Below are 20,184 nucleotides of genomic sequence, written 5' to 3'. Positions count from 1 at the left end.
CACATACAAAACACATCCCATCGAACACCACATACAAAACACATGCTTACACACATCACATACAAAACACATGCTTTCACAAACCACATACAACACACATACTTCCACAAATCACAGATACAACACGTTCCTTCACAAATCACATAATTACACAGATACGAAACAGGTTTTCATCCATCACATACAAAAAACGTTCCTTCACACATCAAGATTACGTCTATGAGGCACATGAATTCACTCATCACATACAAACACATGCTTACACTAATCACACAATCTACACATGCTTGCAAAACTAAACATACAAAACACACACTATCACTCACACAATATTAAACACTTTTAACTTGTTTTTCACACCAAAACCACAGTCATCCAGCAGTGTAATACACTACTCTACAGTGAATGTTCACTGGAAGGTTTGAAAAGCTTTATTCCTCTTTTGTGATATTTTTGATGGCATCTGCCATATCTTTTCTAAATTTTTTATTCCATATTTTATCCATTAAATTAGCATTTTTCTTATTTTTTCTTTTAATTCATGCTCAATTTCTTTCTTTTGATTTTATTCATTTTATCTTCTGATCTTTATCTTTTCAATTCTCTTTTATTTTTTTTCAATTTTCTTTTTTTTAAATCTTTTTGAGCATGAAATAAGTGAAAATTTTGCATGTTTGTACAATAATAAAATATAATTTAAGATGTACAATTATCAAGCTTGTGAACAATGAACATGGTTTCTGAAGCTGGACTTTCATTTCTCAATAGAATGCTATAAGGGCTTTATAGTGTTTATATCTCAAAATCACATCAGGGATGTTGATTTGGTCATATTTGTCAGTCACGTTTGTTTAAAATGTTCAATATAAAATTTACAATCTGGCCATTTTAACACACATTTTTATCAATTTTTTTTCTGAATAATTGCAAAAAGTTGGACTCCTCAAAATATAAATTTCACTTTCTGTGACTTAGGCTCACTTTTTTATAAACAGAAATTTTTAGAAAATGTATTCAAAAATATAAAAATTCAAAATTTTTAAGCTAAACTGTAAATTATGTAACTAAGAACCAAAAATCGCTCAATAAACCCAGATGCAAACCCTCAATCCATTTCATTCAAAAATCTCCAGACTCAAAAACTATGTTCAGAGTTTAGATCTTCATGGAACTTTGATAGAAAATATACATTGATGACAAAAATAATTAGCATTTAACAACAAAAATATTCTGTAACAATATACAACAAATAGAACTGTCTTGAGTCTTGACAAATGTAGATTTTATATCACAATTTGAATTTTCTTTAAAATGCAAGTCCAATTTGAATTCTCTTTAAAATGCAAGTCCATTTTGAATTTTCTTTAAAATGCAAGTCGATTTTGAATTTTCTTTAAAATGCAAGTCCATTTTGAATTTCCTTTAAAATGCAAGTCCAATTTTTATTTGGGAGACTAATATCGCAAATCAATTCCTAGTTTTCAGATTTAGAGTAAATATATTGAGGAACTAGCCAGAAACTTGTTATCACTTTGTATCTATCTTATTATTTATGGGCTCAATCAATACAGAACTGACCTTCAACAGATATTTAAGTCCTACAGTTAGGAGAATCTTTGACAAGGCTCTTTATAATTTGTATAAAATTATATCAGAAAAAGACTTTTCTGCAACATTTCTTATCTAGTTGAAACTATTTGAATATTCTACCAGTATTTGCAAGTTATAAGGATGTCAAATAATTCAAATCACGTCAAGACAGTTCTAAAATTTCACAACAAACCAATTCCAACAGATCAATTATATACAAAACAAATTAATATATATACAGAATAGTACACAATACATTGCATAATACATGTATCAGGACCCACACCAATTTTGATAGGTGTTAATTCCCCAAATATGGCACCGTCTGTCACTTAATACCTTTATAAATAGTTTGAAGCCAAATAAATTCTTTGCATTTTTTTTTTTACATTACTTAAATAACAAACCCAATTGATCCTTAATTTTGAGCCCTCCAAAATAATATACAATTTGTTTTTTTGTAATATAGACATTGACAAGGGGAAAATATTTAACGAGAATTGTCCCCCTCCCCTTCCACAAGAAATAATACATAAGGTATAAGAAAAACGATGTCAGGCATTGTTAATTCAGCCATCATGAGCCTTTCCACAAAAATGTTAACTTTAAATGCCTTGTCTATAAATGCACTCAAATGAATTTGAAAATCAAGTTGAACTTTCTAGTGTACGGTTCATGAAGAGCTGAGGCGTAGTAATTTCTATCTTCTCCAGGATCTACTTTCTTCATCTTCATCTTCCTCATCATCACCAGCCAGCAGAGAATCTTCATCTAATTCTTCTGTTAGTGCAGACTATAAGTAAATACAGCATTAATTAGTGAAAATGATAAATTATAAGAAGATCAGAACTAATTGAGCTTCCAAGTCCAATACTTTTGTGCATCTGATAGGTCTTGAAAGATGGCCAATTCCATGCAGTTTGCAATTAGGGAAATTTGACACCTGCATTAGCTTACTCTTTTTCAATTTCCAATTAACAAGATATTTTTTTTTAACTCGCACGGACTTTACCACAGAGGGCCTCCCTCAATTTTTCAATCAGTAGAATCAAACATGTCAACTACTTGGAAATGCATGGCAGGGAGGGTAAACCGGTTTGAAGAAGACTACAATGAAACAAATAAAAATTCTGATCTTGTATATTGTGAAAGCTTTAGATCTTACCTCTTCCTCTTCAGACTCTCCTCCTGGTTCTTCACTACTAATAGTTCTAGTAATACCACTGTACCATTTTATACTTAATACTTTATTTTTAAACTTACTACCTCTTGATATAGCCTGAATAATAACAACAAAACTGATAACCTCTTCACATTACTCTTCAGCAAAAATACATGATTAGTTAAAAATTTCTAATAACCACAACAACCACTCCTTTCTACAAGATTTTACTTGGGGCAAAAAAAAAAAAACAGGACTTGTACTGCTATACTTGTTAATAACAACTATGGCAAAAATCTGGAGTTTTACTGGTTACAAAAATTCTTAGCCACTCTAGGAGTATAAACTATAAAAATGCTTAGATTTGAATGCTTGAAAAGGGTAATAAATATAGCAGTAAAGCAGAGTATACTCACCAATTCAGCACTTTTTCTGGTTTTAAAGGTAATAATTGCACTTGGGATCGAATCTATAAATTCACATTTATCTACTTGACCAGTTGTCTTCAAAATAAAACACAACATTAGTTAGAAAACAGAAAAAAATACCAATAAAATGAACTTTATTTTATCTGAGGTGTTGGTAGCATCCATTAGGGTTCTAAATGCTTCAACAGTTTCCACTTCAAGCTTAGATGACAAGCCTTAGATTAAAATTAGCCAGTTTTCCTTGATAACATTTAGTAATTGACAGCTGGCAGAGAAACTGAAATTTTTAGTAAGGTATATAAAACCAAGCAAATCTATAAAGTTTTTGCTTTGTTTATTGTTTAATATCAAACTCAACATCAATATGAACTATCTTTAAAACAATACAAACTTACATTAAAATGATTTTTGATTTCTTCTTTTTCTTCCAAATCAAAGTTTCTGACTTCTATAACTTTGGGCCTGTTATCAAGGGTCATTGACCCACCTCCTCGTCCCCTACCAAATGCAGAGTAACCTCCCCTACCACGAACACCTCTAGCTCTCATACTGCCACGCCCTCTAGCACCTCTTCCTCTACCTCGCCCAAATAATCCTAAAGACTGTGCCTGTAACATAAGATAATGTAAATGATACTTTTGCTTAAAAACACATAAGATATCTTTCTTGAAAATTTGCTTTTGCAGGAGAACTTTACTTTATGACAAATACAAATGGGTTCAACTCACTTAAAAGCATTACGACTCAGACAAAGGGTAGGAAAGGCCAATGGCAAGAGGTTTGACCAAGAACATGCTAGTAGAAAGGATCATCATGAACTGAAGTTGTTATCCTTGTAAACAATGTATTTATATTTCAGGTACCTACCTCTTTAGTAAGCTGTGTCAACTTCAATCGTAAAGTTGTTGTATCTTCTCCAGCATTCTGTTTATTGATCAGTTCTAACTCTGTATCCAGAATTTCTTTACGAGTCTAAAAATATAACACATTCTCAATCACAGGGAAGCTATAAATTGGACTAGGGGCTTATATTCTTAGCCAATATTTTAAGAACAATTTTTAATACACAAATTTGGTTTAATAACTTGTTTTCTGAAATCAAAATTACTTCTTTTAGTCTATAATAGACTAAAAATTATATTGAATAGTTATCCACTTAATATATTACTGGATCCTACAGATATTTTATTGTTTTTGGAATCCTAACCATACTGTGGGATTTTAAATATGTGAACTACCTCCTCTACACAGTGAACTAAATACAATCAATCTTACCTCGTCAGGGTTTTTGGTTGATTTTTGTGGTAAAAGTTCCAGTTTTAATTTATCTATACTGTCTGTTAAGGTCTTCAATGTCTAGAAATATATTAAATTGAAATGATATATGAAATACAAATTTTCAAAATTTCTGATTTAAGATAACAGGAAATTCCATTCCTTAGGTTTCCTATTTCAAAGAAAGAAGGCAAAATTTGTAATGACTAGAAAACTATCATATCATTCTGTCAGAACGATCACTTCTTCATTGGAATCATGGAAGGTTTTACAAGCATTCAGTCAGTATACAATATGAAGATGATGAATGAAATATTAAGATATAATACCAGTCCTACCTTCATAATAACACCTTTCTCTTCACTACTCATAGTTTTATTATTCTCTAACTTTTCTATTAATACCTACAAATATATAACAATAGATGATTAGTATTAACTTAGACAAAAACACTATGTTAATCTGAATGAAAGACTGCTCAAGGGCTGTAAAGAGGTTTTTTAAGTTTTTTCATGACTCTTTTTACCATTCCAATTTTCTGTCCAATGTCTGTGGTACCCTTTTAGAAATTATTAACCCTATATGACATGAATATTGCTTTAATATAGTTTTGGTGGAATTGTAATACCCACAGACATCTGTCTAAAAAATTGAAATAGTACACATGTATGCTTACCTTTTGATGCCCTATTTCTTTTTCTAATAAATTCTGTTTCTGTTTCTGAATTTCAACTTTCTTCTTCAACGCCTCCTGAAATAAAAGGCCATTGCTCAAATTGATATAAAAGATGAAAGTTGTCTTCTTGTGACCTTGGACAGTGCTTCTATAGGTGAGTATCTTCTATAACACCCAACACTATTCAGTTATTTGGGTATATCTGACTGAAACATATGAACACTCCAATAGTCAAAACACTAGATAGATATATCAACCAACTAATAGTACTCTACCTGTTTTATTTCTTCTTTCTTTTTGATTTCTTCGATTCTTTTCACAAAGTCAGCTGATCCAACAGCTGTGGGACTAGTCATAGCAGATTGTGTTTTATTAATGGCAGCTGAATTAATGACTGTTTTCTTTAAATTACCAATAGAAGATGTATAAACTATCTCCTGCAAAATAGAATTGAATAATCTGATATAGTCTGAATGAGTTTCTATCTCAGAGTTAGACAGAAAGGTGAAATCAGAAGAAGATGAGCAAGGCAATGCAGTGTGTAATAAGGGAAAATTTTCCAGGACAGAAGCATCTTTGTGTATTCATTTTTTATTTCCAACTGTCAATTATCATGCAGAGTCTACACAGGTGTAGAATTTTACTTGACGCTTCTATGTTAGCCCCTCTGACGTACATCCCGACAAGGGAAATTGGTTTGATAAATATGAAGGTATATCTGAAACTACGCTATGATTCAAACTGACGACAAAGATCAATAAAAGATGGCATTATAACAAAAACAACTCTATTTACCTTATCTTGTTTGTTTTTATTATTTAATGATAATTTACTATGATGAGGAATGGTGATGGCCAGTCGGGGCTGAACTGGTTTCGATTCCATTGGTTTCTGAAATCGTGAAAAATGATGAGAATAAAGTTAATTCTGTTAAATCTTATCAAGCAAAATATTGACAAAACAATTATTATTAATAAAAAAACCTTGTGCCTGTGCTATAATGGCCCTTGAAAATATCTTTGCTACAAGGCCTTACAAAAGATTCTTACAAATGAGGTTAATTTTGTCAGGACAGCAGCATGAGCATATTCTTTTTGGATAGTTCTACATCCTACGTTTCTGCACCTTATTGGGCAAATATAGAAGGACCAAACAATAGGTTGTTTATTAAAAGTGTATATGGCCTTGATGAGATAAGATGATAATAAATAAGGTACCTGTACAGTCAAGTCTGTAGTCTGACCATCCCCTGCCTCTTGTTTTTTATGCCAGAAAACTTTAATAAATCTATTATTAAATACTGGCTCACTACTACGATAGGCACTGAAAGCTGATTGGTTATCACTATATGTCACTAAGGCTGCTTCAAGGTCACCTTCATAGCAGATCTACAAAATACAAATATAACATTTCAACAGGGGAGAGGTCAATATTCTTTACCCTACATACACAATTTCTCAGTTTTCTACTCAGGAATTTCAAAAGCATTCACTCAATGAACAGAAACAGTACTTTTTTCATGGCTTAGTTTGATATATGAAATTATACTTGAGTGCATTAAACACAATGCAGTTCCATTGCTTATAGTTATGCTTTTGATAATAAACTTTGCTACTAAATTACTAATTTCTATGACTGTTCCTTACCTGTAAATTAACCAGGGTACCAAATTTTCCAAAGTGTTCATTTAATTTAGCTATATTGTTCAACTCTCTGGGAATTTTACGAACTTCTAGGCACGAGTTCTCCATATTTGGGTTTGGTTTTCTATAACCTGTGATAAAATACAAAACAAAGTGTTTTATATGAATTCAAATGATGTTTTTCAAAAGGGGTTTTTATCAAAATTATATTTTGTTTCTAACTCTTTTCCGAATAGACCCAATACAATGAATATGGCCCCCACACAAGTAAATACATCAGCAAATGGAAGTGGAAATGATCAATAGCCAAACAGCAAACAGACTTCAAATGCACTGAGCTTAACCTAGAAACAAGTCTTTGCCTTAAGTGAAATGGTACCTACAAAACCTTATCACCTAGTAGAGTAAAACAGAGCATCAACCTACCTCCTAATCTGGCAAAATCAAAATGGCGTTTAGGCTGTGAACCATGTTGTTGTTGCTGTTGTTGATGGGATTGATCTATCATATCATACGTTCTTTTACTCGGTACCACAACTCTTGATTCACCTTTCTCGTTCTCTTCTGTAAATTAAATATATCAGGTTGAATTTAGATATTCAATATATTGATTACGCTACTTGTACCAGTCATATCTCATACTGTCTGGAGATTCAAGCTCTGGTCACATTTCACAATTTTTTGGACATTTCTATTACAGTTTTCAGTAAATTTAGACAAAAATTACAATTACTGATTTCAGTAATCATATTAACAAATCAGATTTATATTCATTAATTTGATTAAAAAAATGTGAAAAAAATTCATGAGGGATTTATAATCACTTACTTTCACCCTCAGCAGGCAATGTCTTTACAGTAACTAGATCTCTTTGCCTGGGTCCAGAGAGAGGATTCATATTGGGTGGTGGCTGGCTGAAATAAGGCCCTGGGGGACGAGGTGGGCGTGGTCCACCTGGCCAGAATGTTGGGCGAGGTCCAGTCAGTCCTGGTGCTTCTGGATTATAAACTTCTAAAACATAATAGAGGATTTTTTTTCAGACTTTTGATATTTTTTAAACAACCTTTAACATATTCAATAAGAAACACACTGTAAAAGGATTCTTTTTCATTCTTTTATCAGAACAATCCTGGACCAGACTGATCAAACTTATCTTGACTTAAATTTTTTGTTATCCTCAAGATAATAAGTAAATAGGCCTACATATCATGTACTTTTTTGAAAGAACTATATACTAACCTGTGGGTGGGGGTGGTCTATGAACTATAGGTGGAGGGGGTTTAGAAAAATCAGGAGGGGGTCCAGCAGCTATTGGGGGGAGTCCTGGTGGTGGTAGTCCAGGTGGTGGCCCTAAAATGCAAAATAATCAAATCTTAGTTACTTAAAACATTACATTTCTTTTCATGTAATTTCCATTATTGATGGTCTTGACACTAATAAAGTAAAGAATTCCCAATACTTTGTTACCTTTCTTGACATTATATGACTACATAACAATAAACGTTACCTAAAATATGATAATACAGTCCAGGCAAGTCAATTCCAAACATAAACAATAGCAGTAACAAATATCAATCTATCACATTGAGAATGGAATAGGGGGCATAATTTGCATGGAAATTGCAAATTGAGATGAATATTACAGAGAAGTAAAATATACCTGAAGTGGTTGGTGGAAAGGGAATAACACATGGTATTCCACTATCTTCTACTACTACTGGATCTACACCATGATCAAACGGACATAGATCACCTCGCATACAGAATCCCTTTTCTGAAAAAATATAACATGAAAAGTTGTTATATCATGTTTTAGGTTCCTTTAAAGGACAAAATCAAAAAAGGACATTTTAAACCCCCCGGTTCCCAACCTGCAGTGTTTTCACCACCTGGGGGTGTGGGACTAGGGTGTGGCCAACTGGTGTAGGAGAAGAATTTGTTTTGAATTGAGAGAGCACCTCACATCATCACATGCTAGAAATGTGGATGAAACAAATTTTTGGGGTGTGAAAGGTCCACATTATACTCCAAGGTTGTGAAGACTAAGAAAGGTATCTTGTTATCCTATTTCACCTGTGAGCCATAAATCTACCTACCATCATAGTCTCTACATCTTTGATTAGATCTATTAGCCACGCCTCCACCATCTTTTCTAATATCATCAGTACTGGTGACCACAGCTATCGAACTTGGTATCCTAGATCCTGTATTGGTTGTTACTATGTTACTATAGTTACCGTTATCTTGAGTGGGCGTTGACCCTCGACTGTCAGGTTGTCGACCTGAAATATTTTGTAAGAAAAATTAAATTATCCTGAAGGGGCTGATGAAAACAGGCTGCCCCATCCATTGTGCAGGAGGGAATATTTTCAAAGATACATATGCAGTAACAAGACTCAAAACATCTTGTGGAAAAAAACTCTAAACCTACCAGAAAATAACTTAAAATATGTTTTATAATTTCACATCAATTTCAATGATTAAAAAAAACCTGACATAGCTTACCTCTGGATCTTGACCGGCTCCTTGACCTAGATCTATCTCTTGACCTATTTCTAGGACTTCGAGATCTCCTCCGATCAGGTGACCATCTCCTAGGAGATCGTGACCTACTTCTTCTTCGCCCATATCTTCTGGGAGGTGAATATCGAGATCTATCATACCTTCTTCGACGATCATCACTAAAACAAAGCAGAATATCAGGTTAGCCTTACTAAAGACATAACTATGTAACAAAGTATAGTCTATTCACCTATATTGATAAGACAACAAACATATGATTTCATACAGTTAATGATGAAAAACTCTTACCTGTCACGTCTTCTAGGGCTACCTGATCTAGATCTTGACCTACTCCTAGTTCTTCTACGTCTAGAATCTCTAGGCCAATCTCTGTCACTTGATACCTGGAAAATAAGATTTTCAAAATTTCTAAAGAATAGCCAATTACATTAAATCTGGATCCTGAAAATTAGTCAATGTATCCTATCCCAAAAAATTATTCATCTGACAATCTGCCAGTAAATCAGCTTGATCATAAGGAAAGCTTAAGTTTGAAGAAATCCTGTCTTCCTAGTTTACCATTTTCTGTATTACGCTTAAACATTTTAGCAGGCACTGGGATTTTTAAAACATCAAAGCTAAGCAGCCATATCAGACTACTAAATTTTCATAAATTTAATTTTTTCAATATTACAGTACAAAATGACCATTTCGCAAACCTCGTCAGGTCTCTTCTTGTCCTTCACCTCTGGTTTAACTGGTTCTTTCCCAGTGTTAGTTGTATCAGGGGCAACTTGTGTGATTGTGGTGCTCAACTGGACAGTGGGTTGACCTTCTGAAGTCGTGGTTGACACCACAGGTGACAGAGCTTTAGGAGGGGCAGGTTTAACTAGACCCACATAGGATTTATCTTTCAATGTGTTAAATAGGGAATCCACAAAAGTGACAGTTTCTGCAAAAGAAAAATATCAAGGGTTAGAAATAAGATTATTTTTACAAGAATATATTTCACTGGCAATACAAGCATTTTGACCTACAAATTGGTAAAATTTGACATGCAAGGTTTTAACTCAAATCAATTTTGTCTGCTAAACAACTTATCAAATATCTTACTCAGTTTAAAATCAAAAATCCAATCCCTCCCCCATTAGTGACAGAAACTGAAACTAATGAAGACTGGCAATGTCATTCAATGAGCAATGCTAGGCTTTTGTTCCAACAGCTGCTCAAATATGCCTACTTGAAATCAGTAAATGGTCTTATAAGTGTATTTTGGCAATAAAGTGTTGCTAGAGAATTGAACTTCATAGGAACTTCAATAAAACTGTCTGCTCTACAAAATAAACAATAACTTACTGTTTTGAAGGAAGACATCCAGCTGATCTAAACAATTTTCTCTGATTTCTGACTCTGGTTTATCTTTTTTAACTAGGGCATAAATATAGTTTGTAAGAGCTGATGGATCAGCATCACATCTGAAAATAAGACAGTTTAGATACCTACAATGTTATATCCTTACAGTGAACAGCTTGAAGAATGCAAGTGTATTCACTTTTAGCTCTTCCTGGTTTTTCCTCACATATTCTTCTAATCTGCTTCTAAAAAGCTTCAAATTCAAAGCTACATTGAAATCAGCAATATTTCTTTCATTTTCTGATTGATAATATAAAAAAGATGCAATAAATTACTTACAATGGGGTTAAAGACTGGCCAAGCCAAGCTTTAAGAGAATCTGGGTCTTCGATTATCATTGTAAGAATAACTGTTCAAGAATATCTAAATCCCTGAGCTAGGGAAGTGGGTGGTTTGTGTTGTTGACCTTTTTCGTATTTTCAAGCTGGAGTCTGGACAATGTAAACAAAGTGATTCGGAGACTAAAATAACAATCTTAGTTGCCAAACTTGAGCAGTTAGATTAAAAAATTGAGATCCATTCACAACGGCGCTGCATTCAACTGGTTAGTAACATAAATAAGGTTTTTGAAGAAATTGTTGAAGCAGATTGCAAACGTTGCTTTTTCTAAAACAAAATGGCAGCAAATGTCAATTCTCGTCCTTATGTCACGTGACATAATATTAGTCCAAGGTAAATACACTTTTTATTTGAATTCTAAAAGTTTATAGTGTACTGTTTGAGTCTGAATAATGCAAAGATTCAAATAAAGTGTTTTATTATGATATGAAATGACTCAATTCCATATTTAGTGAAATCGGTATTTTGGAGATCTCGCATAATTTCTATTTTAGGAAACCGGAAGCACATGGCTGCTCTAAAGAGAAAAGAGAAATATTTATGTTTTGAAAATGTTTTTCGTTTTTTAATGACTTGATGTTAAACATGCCTCCTAAAAATAAATTGAAAAAACAGGACTGGTTTGAGTGCTCAAAATGTCACCATGTCATTCCTGATCGTGACCTAGAAAGCCATTCAGAAGCTTGCCAAAAGTCGGATGAGAAGTGTTGTTTTATTTTTGAAGAAACGTTAAATGGAGTAATCTCCCTTCATTCTGAAAAAGGTTGGTTTAAAGCTATCATGAAGTTAAAAAAAATGGAAATTTCATATCACATTGTCTAGTTTATTGCTCTGACTAAATTACATTGAGTTATTTTGTCATATTCAAATAATGTTGATTTTAATGTGAAACATATCCTTCCTATTGTAAAGTAGACAAATCAATAATCTTAAAGCTATCATGAACTTCAAGAAATGAAATGTCATTTTTTTTTTATCAGATGTAGCTGTTCCAAGATGCAATAAGGACAAAATCATTTGTATCCATCCAAGTGCAATGCAGCTTTGTGGTCTAGCAATAGGTAAACCCTGTATTGTGAATGATTGCATGGTGTTGACAGCCTGGCCATCTAAGTCTGGCCCAGTGTCTGCTGTAACAGTTAGCAGTCAGTTGTTGGAGAGATTGGAATGTAAAAAAGGTGATATTGTTTCAGTAAAGAGATTGTGGTCCGATTGTCAGGAAGCCTTAGAAGTTCACCTTTCAACTAAGTAAGTGACATACCTGAATTGCAATGAATTTTTAAATTTTGGTACCAGTATATTAAATTTAGGGAGTTAATTAGAGAGGAGGAAGCAAATGCATTTTGTTTGGAACCTTTTTTTTTCATTCAAAAGACAAAATTGAGCTGTATCAACTGGTTATTCATATCTATCTATTTAATCTAATCCCTTTAAATTTGAACCATCTTCATTAGCCCTCATAGTGCAGAAAAGTAGGACGTAAAACTCCACTCATTTCATTTAAATTTTAGAATATTGGATATTTGTGTTTTTCAGTGAGTGGAAAGAGTTTTTTGGACAAACTGAATTCTGTAACTTCAACAAGCTTAAACTAGGTAAAATAACAAGCTTCGTGCATTTTTGTGCAATTTTCTTATATTTTAAAAACTGTAAGAGTATTTCTGTTCATTCATTCAAGGCCTGTGGGGTTAAACTGTACCAATGTAATGTGTTACAAGCTTTCTTACTTATGCCACATGCTTTATCACATTTATGAATTTTAAATGATGGTTGCACAGACTTGATCGTTATTAAAAGTAAGGTTTATATTTTGTTGAATTCTTCAATCAATCAAAACCAAGTGGTACTTTGTATTTCAGAGGGTGAATTCTTGAAGACTGGAAGTAAAATAGAGATTCATTATTTTGGTCAAATCTGTTCGTTTACAGTGGACAAAGTGACAGCATGTTTACAGAAAAAACAGCTAACAGAACTTGTAAAAAATACCTCATCTCAAACAGACTTGTCAGACAGTCTAGCCTCTTTAGATTTATCTGACATTTCATTGGATAGTGAATCTGTGATGAACCAATCAGCAAGTTCCCTACAAAGTGATGCAGATTCTTGTGATTCACCAATGAAAACACCTAAAAAGAAAATAGATTGGAGTCAATTCCACACTCCTGTGCCAAGATTACATAAACCTTCTAAATCAGAATTTCTGAAAATATCAAAAGGAACGAAAATAATAATTTGCAATCCAAACAATCAGAGAAAGCAAAATGGACAACAAAAGAAATTAAGGTTATCGGATATAGGTGGTCTTGATAAACAAATAGGTTCTATTAAAGAAATGCTAGAATTACCACTGAAACAACCAGACCTACTGAAATCTTATGGTAAGTTCAAGCTTACTCCTTCTGTAACAGATTGCACAGCTTCACTGTGGGTTATAATCTAATAAGTGTTGAATTGGTGTGTGCTTATAGAAACATCTGACTCTTAGTTATATTATTATGGTGGTCTACCAGGTTGTATTTGTGTCTGTTTATAAACCCAATGCATCATTTACTCTTGATTATATTCTGTATAGTCCAGTGTTGCATTGGTGTCTGCTTAGTGCTTATAGTAACATCAGATATCACCCAAATTGTCGTTTTTTAGAAAACCAGATATCCTTAAATCTGGGTTATACATATACTCGAAATTGTGGTCCACTGTTGTTATGGTGTATTTTTATAAACACCAGACAGCACCTAACTATATTCCACATGGTAATCTACTGTTGGGCTGATTGAAGCATCACCTTACCAATTGGATTTTAGAAAAAACTCCAAAATTGTGTATAGAACTTGCCAAACTATGTCAATGTACTTGTTAGCTATTTTAGAAATACATGTTTGATATTTTCCAGGCCTATCTGCCCCTCATGGTGTATTGTTATTTGGTCCATCTGGGACAGGAAAAACTCTGCTATCACAAGCTATAGTTAATGAAATAGATATCAACACAATACATGTTACAGGACCACAAGTTTGGAGCAAGTAAGCTATTTGCTTATATCAGGGTATAAACAACTATCTATATATACATATAAACTTTTCAAGTTCTGTTTTAATATTTCTATTTCTACACCGCTCTACAATTGATGTATTGAGCACTACTTTGACGTGCAATATTTTACTATTGTAAATTTTACAGAATATAAATAATGTTTTTGAAACTGGTAAGTTCGCTGCTACAAATTTTTAGCCAAAGATGCAAATCTGTCACTCATTATACCATAACAATTCAGAATATTGTGCTGTATATTTCAGATATTTTGGTGAAACTGAGGCCAAACTGAGAAATATTTTCCAGAAAGCAAAAGAAAAGTGAGTTTTTGATAAAAGAAGAATTGATATTTAAAGCATAGTTTTAAACCCTAGTTAAGATAAACATCGTCCACTCGTTTATACAATGAAAAGGTCAGAGGAAATATAGATGATATCAAATAGATATCTAAACTGCAATCACAGTCTAAAATTTGCAAAATCAAAACATGAAAGAAATGATTGCAATATTCTGAATCTGGAGATTGTATTTCTTTGTATTTGCTCTTGTTTTTGATAATTTATGTAATGATATGATGTAGCTTGCTTATTCTAATGTTTTAAGAAAATATGTTCTTATATTTCAGTTCTCCTAGTTTGATAGTAATAGATGAATTAGATGCTTTATGTCCAAAACGTGAATCTAGTCAATCAGAATTAGAAAAGAGAGTTGTAGCTTCATTACTTACTTTGATAGACAGTATTAGTTCTGTAAGTTTCTTAATTATTCCTAACTCAGTTTTGTGGTTCCATGTTTAGAAAATGTTAATGTTAAATCTCTATACCTCTGTACTACATGTTGCTCTTGTCTAAGATTTTGGTCAAGCTGTACTAGGCCTCAGATCTTCCTTAGGAAACTATCTTGCATTGTTCATTCACAATATAGGAATACTACAAATTTCCTGCATCATACAACAAGAAAACATCCTTGAAGGATAAAAATGATGTTTTAATATTTTATTACCACTTTTGTCAATTCTTATTCAGTATTGTTGAATATTTTGTATTTTCAGTCTGAAGATAATAGTTATGTTATAGTTATAGGTATAACTAGTAAACTAGATTCTATAGACACATCACTTCGTCGACCTGGTAGATTTGATCGTGAAATAGAGATTGGCGTACCTAATGCTATAGACAGACTGGATGTAAGAGTTTACTTCCATTTTCATGCTACATTATTTGTAGAGGGTCAGTGGTTGCTGTTTGAGACTCCATGCTGTATGGCAATTTAATTTTGCAAATGGAAGTATCTTAGAGACATATAATAATAAATCTATCTTTTCATTTTTTCCACTGTATTTCCATTATTTTTGCATTGACAATTTAGAAGAGACCAAACAATACTGCTTATTGAAAGGAAATGTCTTTCTTAATTGCCCATTTGTATTTACAATAATGGAAATTTTTTGACTGCTTATGTAAGACAAGTACTGTTGTACAGCCATATTTATTTTGCAACTGGTAACATATTGTTAGATTTGTTCATGATTTATTGATAATGTTTCAGATAATAAAGAAAATGTTATGTAATGTACCACATAGTTTACTAGCAGAAGATATCACTAACTTAGCTAACACTACTCATGGTTTTGTTGGGGCTGATTTATCAGCTGTTTTTAAAGAAGGTAGGTTGAAAATATTGAAATTCGTTATTTTTCTTTTTTCAGGTTAGCTTTAATGTTAAATGAGATTTTGTATCCAAAGTATGTTTTGGTTATTTTAGAATATTAAAAATAAAACATATGAGCAGATACTGTATCAGTCAATATATCTGAACTATATTATTGTCCTGTTATTTCTAAATAATATAGTTTAAATTGTTTTCCCCTTTTTGGGAATTTGTGATATAATTTAATATATCTGAATATTTGCTGACTTTTGGTTTCTTTCTCCTGTACACGCAAATTGGGAATTAACAAGAATAGTGTTCTTTTGTATCATGCAAACAGTTGAAAACAACGTGATTTTCCGCATAATCCCTCATATGACCTTTGCCCTTCATATGCTCAACTTTTGTTTATAATTCATCCTTAAAGCTGGCATGATATGTATAAAAGAGAAGAAACAGCAATGTAAAGATATGAGAATTAATCTACACCATATACAGAAAGCTTTAACCTTGGTCAAACCCAGTGCAATGAGAGAAATACAGTTAGAGGTGCCAAAGGTAGGTTATATCAGTAAATATATTTGAAATAAATAATTAATAAAAAAGATTGACTAAGACCATTTCCAAATAAATTAATAAATAAAATAAAATAAATTTTTTTCTCAGTTCTTAAAACATCTACGATTTTCAATAATAAACAGCTACAATAATCAATTAATGCACTTCACATTGAGAAATATTTTTCTTTCTTTTTCTTTCAAAATGTCATTTTTGCCTTCCTCAAATTGCTTTATTAAATTATTCTCTTTTAAATAATGGATATCTTTGATAGCAAATCAGTCTACCACAATATGCAATTCAGGCACTGAACAATTTTCATTTTTTTTTCTCTATTTATGTCTTTTTTGTTTTGTTTTATTTTTCAAATAGATGAATTATTGTTCAAGATGTCATTTTGATTAGTTTCAAATTGGTGCTGTTGTATTAAATTATTCACTTTTAAATCAATGAATCATTGTTACAGGTATATTGGTCAGATGTGGGAGGACAGGACGACTTAAAATTGAAATTAAAACAGGCAATAGAGTGGCCATTGCAACATCCTGAAGCCTTTCTACGCTTGGGAGTTCAACCACCACGAGGCTTATTAATGTATGGACCTCCTGGATGTTCAAAAACATTGATAGCCAAGGCATTAGCTACTGAAAGTGGTTTGAATTTTATTGCTGTAAAGGTAAGAAAATAATGCACAGCCACATTAATTTTTGCACATCTGAATCTGATTCAAAATATACACACGAAGAGTCCACTTTATTTATTTATTTATATATATCCACCGGACAAAAAAACTGTGTGCTACAAGTTCAAGGATCCCTTTACCATTCAAAAGTGAGAAAAACAGCTGTCAAAATGTTCTCTCAGTGCACTCTACATGCGGGTTAGTATCAAGGTATATTCAACAAACAATTATCATGTGTTATTCCAGAGCTAATTAAGTAATGATTTATTCCAAAAACACAATTCTCAGCAAGGGTGGCATGTATATCATGGGTGACTGCTTGAAACCTTGTATAATGATATATGACACGAAATTACTTTTCAAGAAAAACACAAAAAACTATTTGTAGGCATATTTTGTTAAAATCTTTATTATTTTTTATTTCGCTGTACATGGTTTTCATTCTTTGAAAATTTAAACCTTGTATAACACTTTGAGTAATCCAACCTATCAACCAATAACTCGTATAATAGTACAGTATACAAGGTTTTTCGTTCTCATCCGCAGAAAAAGGAAGATTGGACCTTGTATATTTTTTACAAGGTTTTAAATCTGACTGTGTATATATGTGTTATTTAATTGGTTCTTTTTGGGTTTTTTACAATCAAGCTAAGAATAATAGGTTTTGATCACAAGATCCACGCTTTTATGAGCTTTCTGTACCAAAAAGTCAAATATGGCATATACGAGATTTCAAGTGATCACCCATTATATTTAATTACTTAAGTTGTGATATTCATGTTCTCTTTGACAGGGTCCAGAATTATTCAGTAAGTGGGTAGGTGAATCAGAACGAGCTGTACGAGAAGTCTTTCGTAAAGCCAGGTCGGCAGCACCCTCTATTATATTCTTTGATGAAATTGATGCTCTAGCTGTGGAGAGAGGAAGGTAATAAGAAAATTGGGTAGGGAAGAGGTGTGTACTAGGACTGTAAATTTGCTTATATACCAGTGTGGGAGTTTATATCACCCATGGTACTGATTACTGAGTGTTTCTATGGATATTTTATCAGTGTCACATCAATGACACAATTTGACAGCTGACAGTGTCATCATATTGACTAGCTGACAGTGTCATCATATTGACTAACTGACAGTGTCATCATATTGACTAGCTGACAGTGTCTCCATATTGACTAGCTGACAGTGTCATCATATTGACTAGCTGACAGTGTCATCATATTGACTAGCTGACAGTGTCATCATATTGACTAGTTGACAGTGTCATATTGACTACTTGACATTGTCATATTGACTAGCTGACAGTGCCATCATATTGACTGGCTGACAGTGTCATCATATTGACTACTTGACAGTGTCATATTGACTAGCTGACAGTGTCATCTTGACTAGTTGACAGTGTCATATTGACTAGCTGACAGTGTCATCTTGACTAGCTGACAGTGCCATCATATTGACTGGCTGACAGTGTCATCATATTGACTACTTGACAGTGTCATATTGACTAGCTGACTGTGTCATATTCACTTACATACTGTTGATTAGTGTTCTAAGATGTAACGAACCCATGCAGATATGCCATGTATGATGACACTGTCAGCAAAGTACACCATGAAAATTGCCTGAACCTAACCAGCATTAAAATTCCACTGTATGGTTGCAGGTGATTATGTAACTTTGTGATTTGATTTAGATAAGACTTATCTTATAAGAGCTAAGGAAAATATATATAACTATATCTTAAACAAAAATTTGGAAATTTCTACATGTGAATGAAATAAAACCAGTCATGATTGATAACTGGACCCAATTATATGGATAACAATTACTTTATTAAAATATTCTTTCGTCTTTATCAAGCAAATGACAGAAGAACCTTTGTCGTAACGTCTCAAGTTATTTATTAAAGTAATTGTTATTCATAAAATTATGTCCAGTTATTTATTGTCTAATTACTAAATGCCACTTAAGGAAGTTATCAGTCATGATATGTATTGTAGTTCAGGAGGGAGTAGTAATGTAGCTGACAGAGTATTAGCTCAGTTATTAACAGAAATAGATGGTGTAGAGAATTTAAAAGATGTAACTATAGTAGCTGCTACCAATAGACCAGATATGATAGACAAGGTTTGATTTCACAGTTTTAAGGGTTTTACCTGGGGCCATCTTCATCAATTCTTAAGATGGTAGTGTTTATGTATATATCTGATAAATTTAGTTTGAGTGTTTCATTCATCTGATTGGTCAGACACTAAAATTGATTTGAAATTTGGTTTTATTAACCATTCACTTTACCGTTATTAAAATCAGAAATTTATTTTGGTTAAAATCTTGTGAATCAGGGCCCCAATTAACCTTCTTGGCTGGAAGCATTTTTGTGAGAAAAGTGAAAATTTATTTGGATCAAGTTCTAGTCCTTTGAGTGCAAAAATTCCAATATTTTTACTTCCTATTATGCAATTTTTAAGATTCATGTACAGTTCATAATTGAAGAAAAATGAAAGAGAGATTTAAAATTTACATTTTCTTACTCTCATGTAAACTCAAAGTTTATTATTTAAAATCGAGTTTTTTTTTTATTTCCAGGCCTTACTACGACCTGGTAGAATAGACAGAATCTTGTATGTTCCATTACCTCCACCTGAAACAAGACAAGCTATATTCCGTATCAAATTTAAAACCATGCCAGTATCAGAAGATGTTAATATCCAGTCTCTTATTGATCAAACACAATATTACTCAGGAGCCGAGGTGAGTCAGACTATATGAAATGGGAAATCCATTCAAAGTGAAATTTGTACTGGTGGTCTGCAGTAAATCATGATAATTGTTACTGTAGCCATTTATACACATACTACCTATAAGAAGTTGGCTACATGATCAATTGATTTGGGTAGTACAAACATTTATCAGCCAAAAGAGTAAAATGATAATAAAATGTTTAAATTTTTAAAAGCTGATCATGAAATAGTATTTAGAACATCAAGAATTTGGCATAAAGTTTCAGAACTATTTATATGGACACTGTTCTATTTTATAGGTGACAGCAGTATGTCATGAGGCAGCACTAGCAGCTTTACAAGAAGACATCACTGGAAAATTTATAACACTGAAACATTTTCAACAAGCCTTGAAGTCTGTTACGCCTAGAACCAGTCAACAATCAATACAGTTTTATGAAGATTATCATAAACAGAGTGGTCTACATTCTATATGAAATAAATATTTTATTGT

The 20,184-nt window shown here is 32.6% G+C and overlaps 2 protein-coding genes across 2 annotated transcripts; one reads left to right on the top strand and one right to left on the bottom strand.

The window, feature by feature from the left end:
• Nucleotides 1–1,872: 1,872 nt before the first annotated feature.
• Nucleotides 1,873–11,294, bottom strand: LOTGIDRAFT_230885 (hypothetical protein). Its single transcript, XM_009051149.1, has 22 exons — nt 10,969–11,294; nt 10,633–10,751; nt 9,996–10,228; nt 9,586–9,680; nt 9,280–9,455; nt 8,871–9,056; nt 8,435–8,548; nt 8,014–8,124; nt 7,603–7,785; nt 7,201–7,338; nt 6,778–6,905; nt 6,349–6,519; nt 5,927–6,022; nt 5,407–5,568; nt 5,132–5,206; nt 4,794–4,859; nt 4,456–4,536; nt 4,048–4,152; nt 3,576–3,788; nt 3,169–3,255; nt 2,756–2,869; nt 1,873–2,383 (listed from the first exon to the last, which is right to left on the bottom strand). Exons 1-22 carry the CDS (start codon nt 11,025–11,027, stop codon nt 2,291–2,293), a joined length of 2,805 nt encoding a protein of 934 aa, XP_009049397.1. The 5' UTR covers nt 11,028–11,294; the 3' UTR covers nt 1,873–2,290.
• A 319-nt stretch (nt 11,295–11,613) lies between these two features.
• LOTGIDRAFT_230884 (hypothetical protein) lies at nt 11,614–20,184 on the top strand (the record flags this gene model as incomplete). Its single annotated transcript, XM_009051148.1, has 15 exons — nt 11,614–11,791; nt 12,009–12,276; nt 12,565–12,623; nt 12,888–13,406; nt 13,922–14,051; nt 14,325–14,381; nt 14,687–14,810; nt 15,113–15,247; nt 15,610–15,727; nt 16,139–16,269; nt 16,736–16,945; nt 17,745–17,878; nt 18,951–19,077; nt 19,537–19,701; nt 19,991–20,184. 15 exons carry the CDS (start codon nt 11,614–11,616, stop codon nt 20,165–20,167), a joined length of 2,532 nt encoding a protein of 843 aa, XP_009049396.1. The 3' UTR covers nt 20,168–20,184.

This window comes from Lottia gigantea (genome assembly GCF_000327385.1).
Source record: "Lottia gigantea unplaced genomic scaffold LOTGIsca_16, whole genome shotgun sequence".
NCBI lineage: Eukaryota > Metazoa > Mollusca > Gastropoda > Lottiidae > Lottia > Lottia gigantea.
This window is presented reverse-complemented; position numbering and strand designations above follow the sequence as displayed.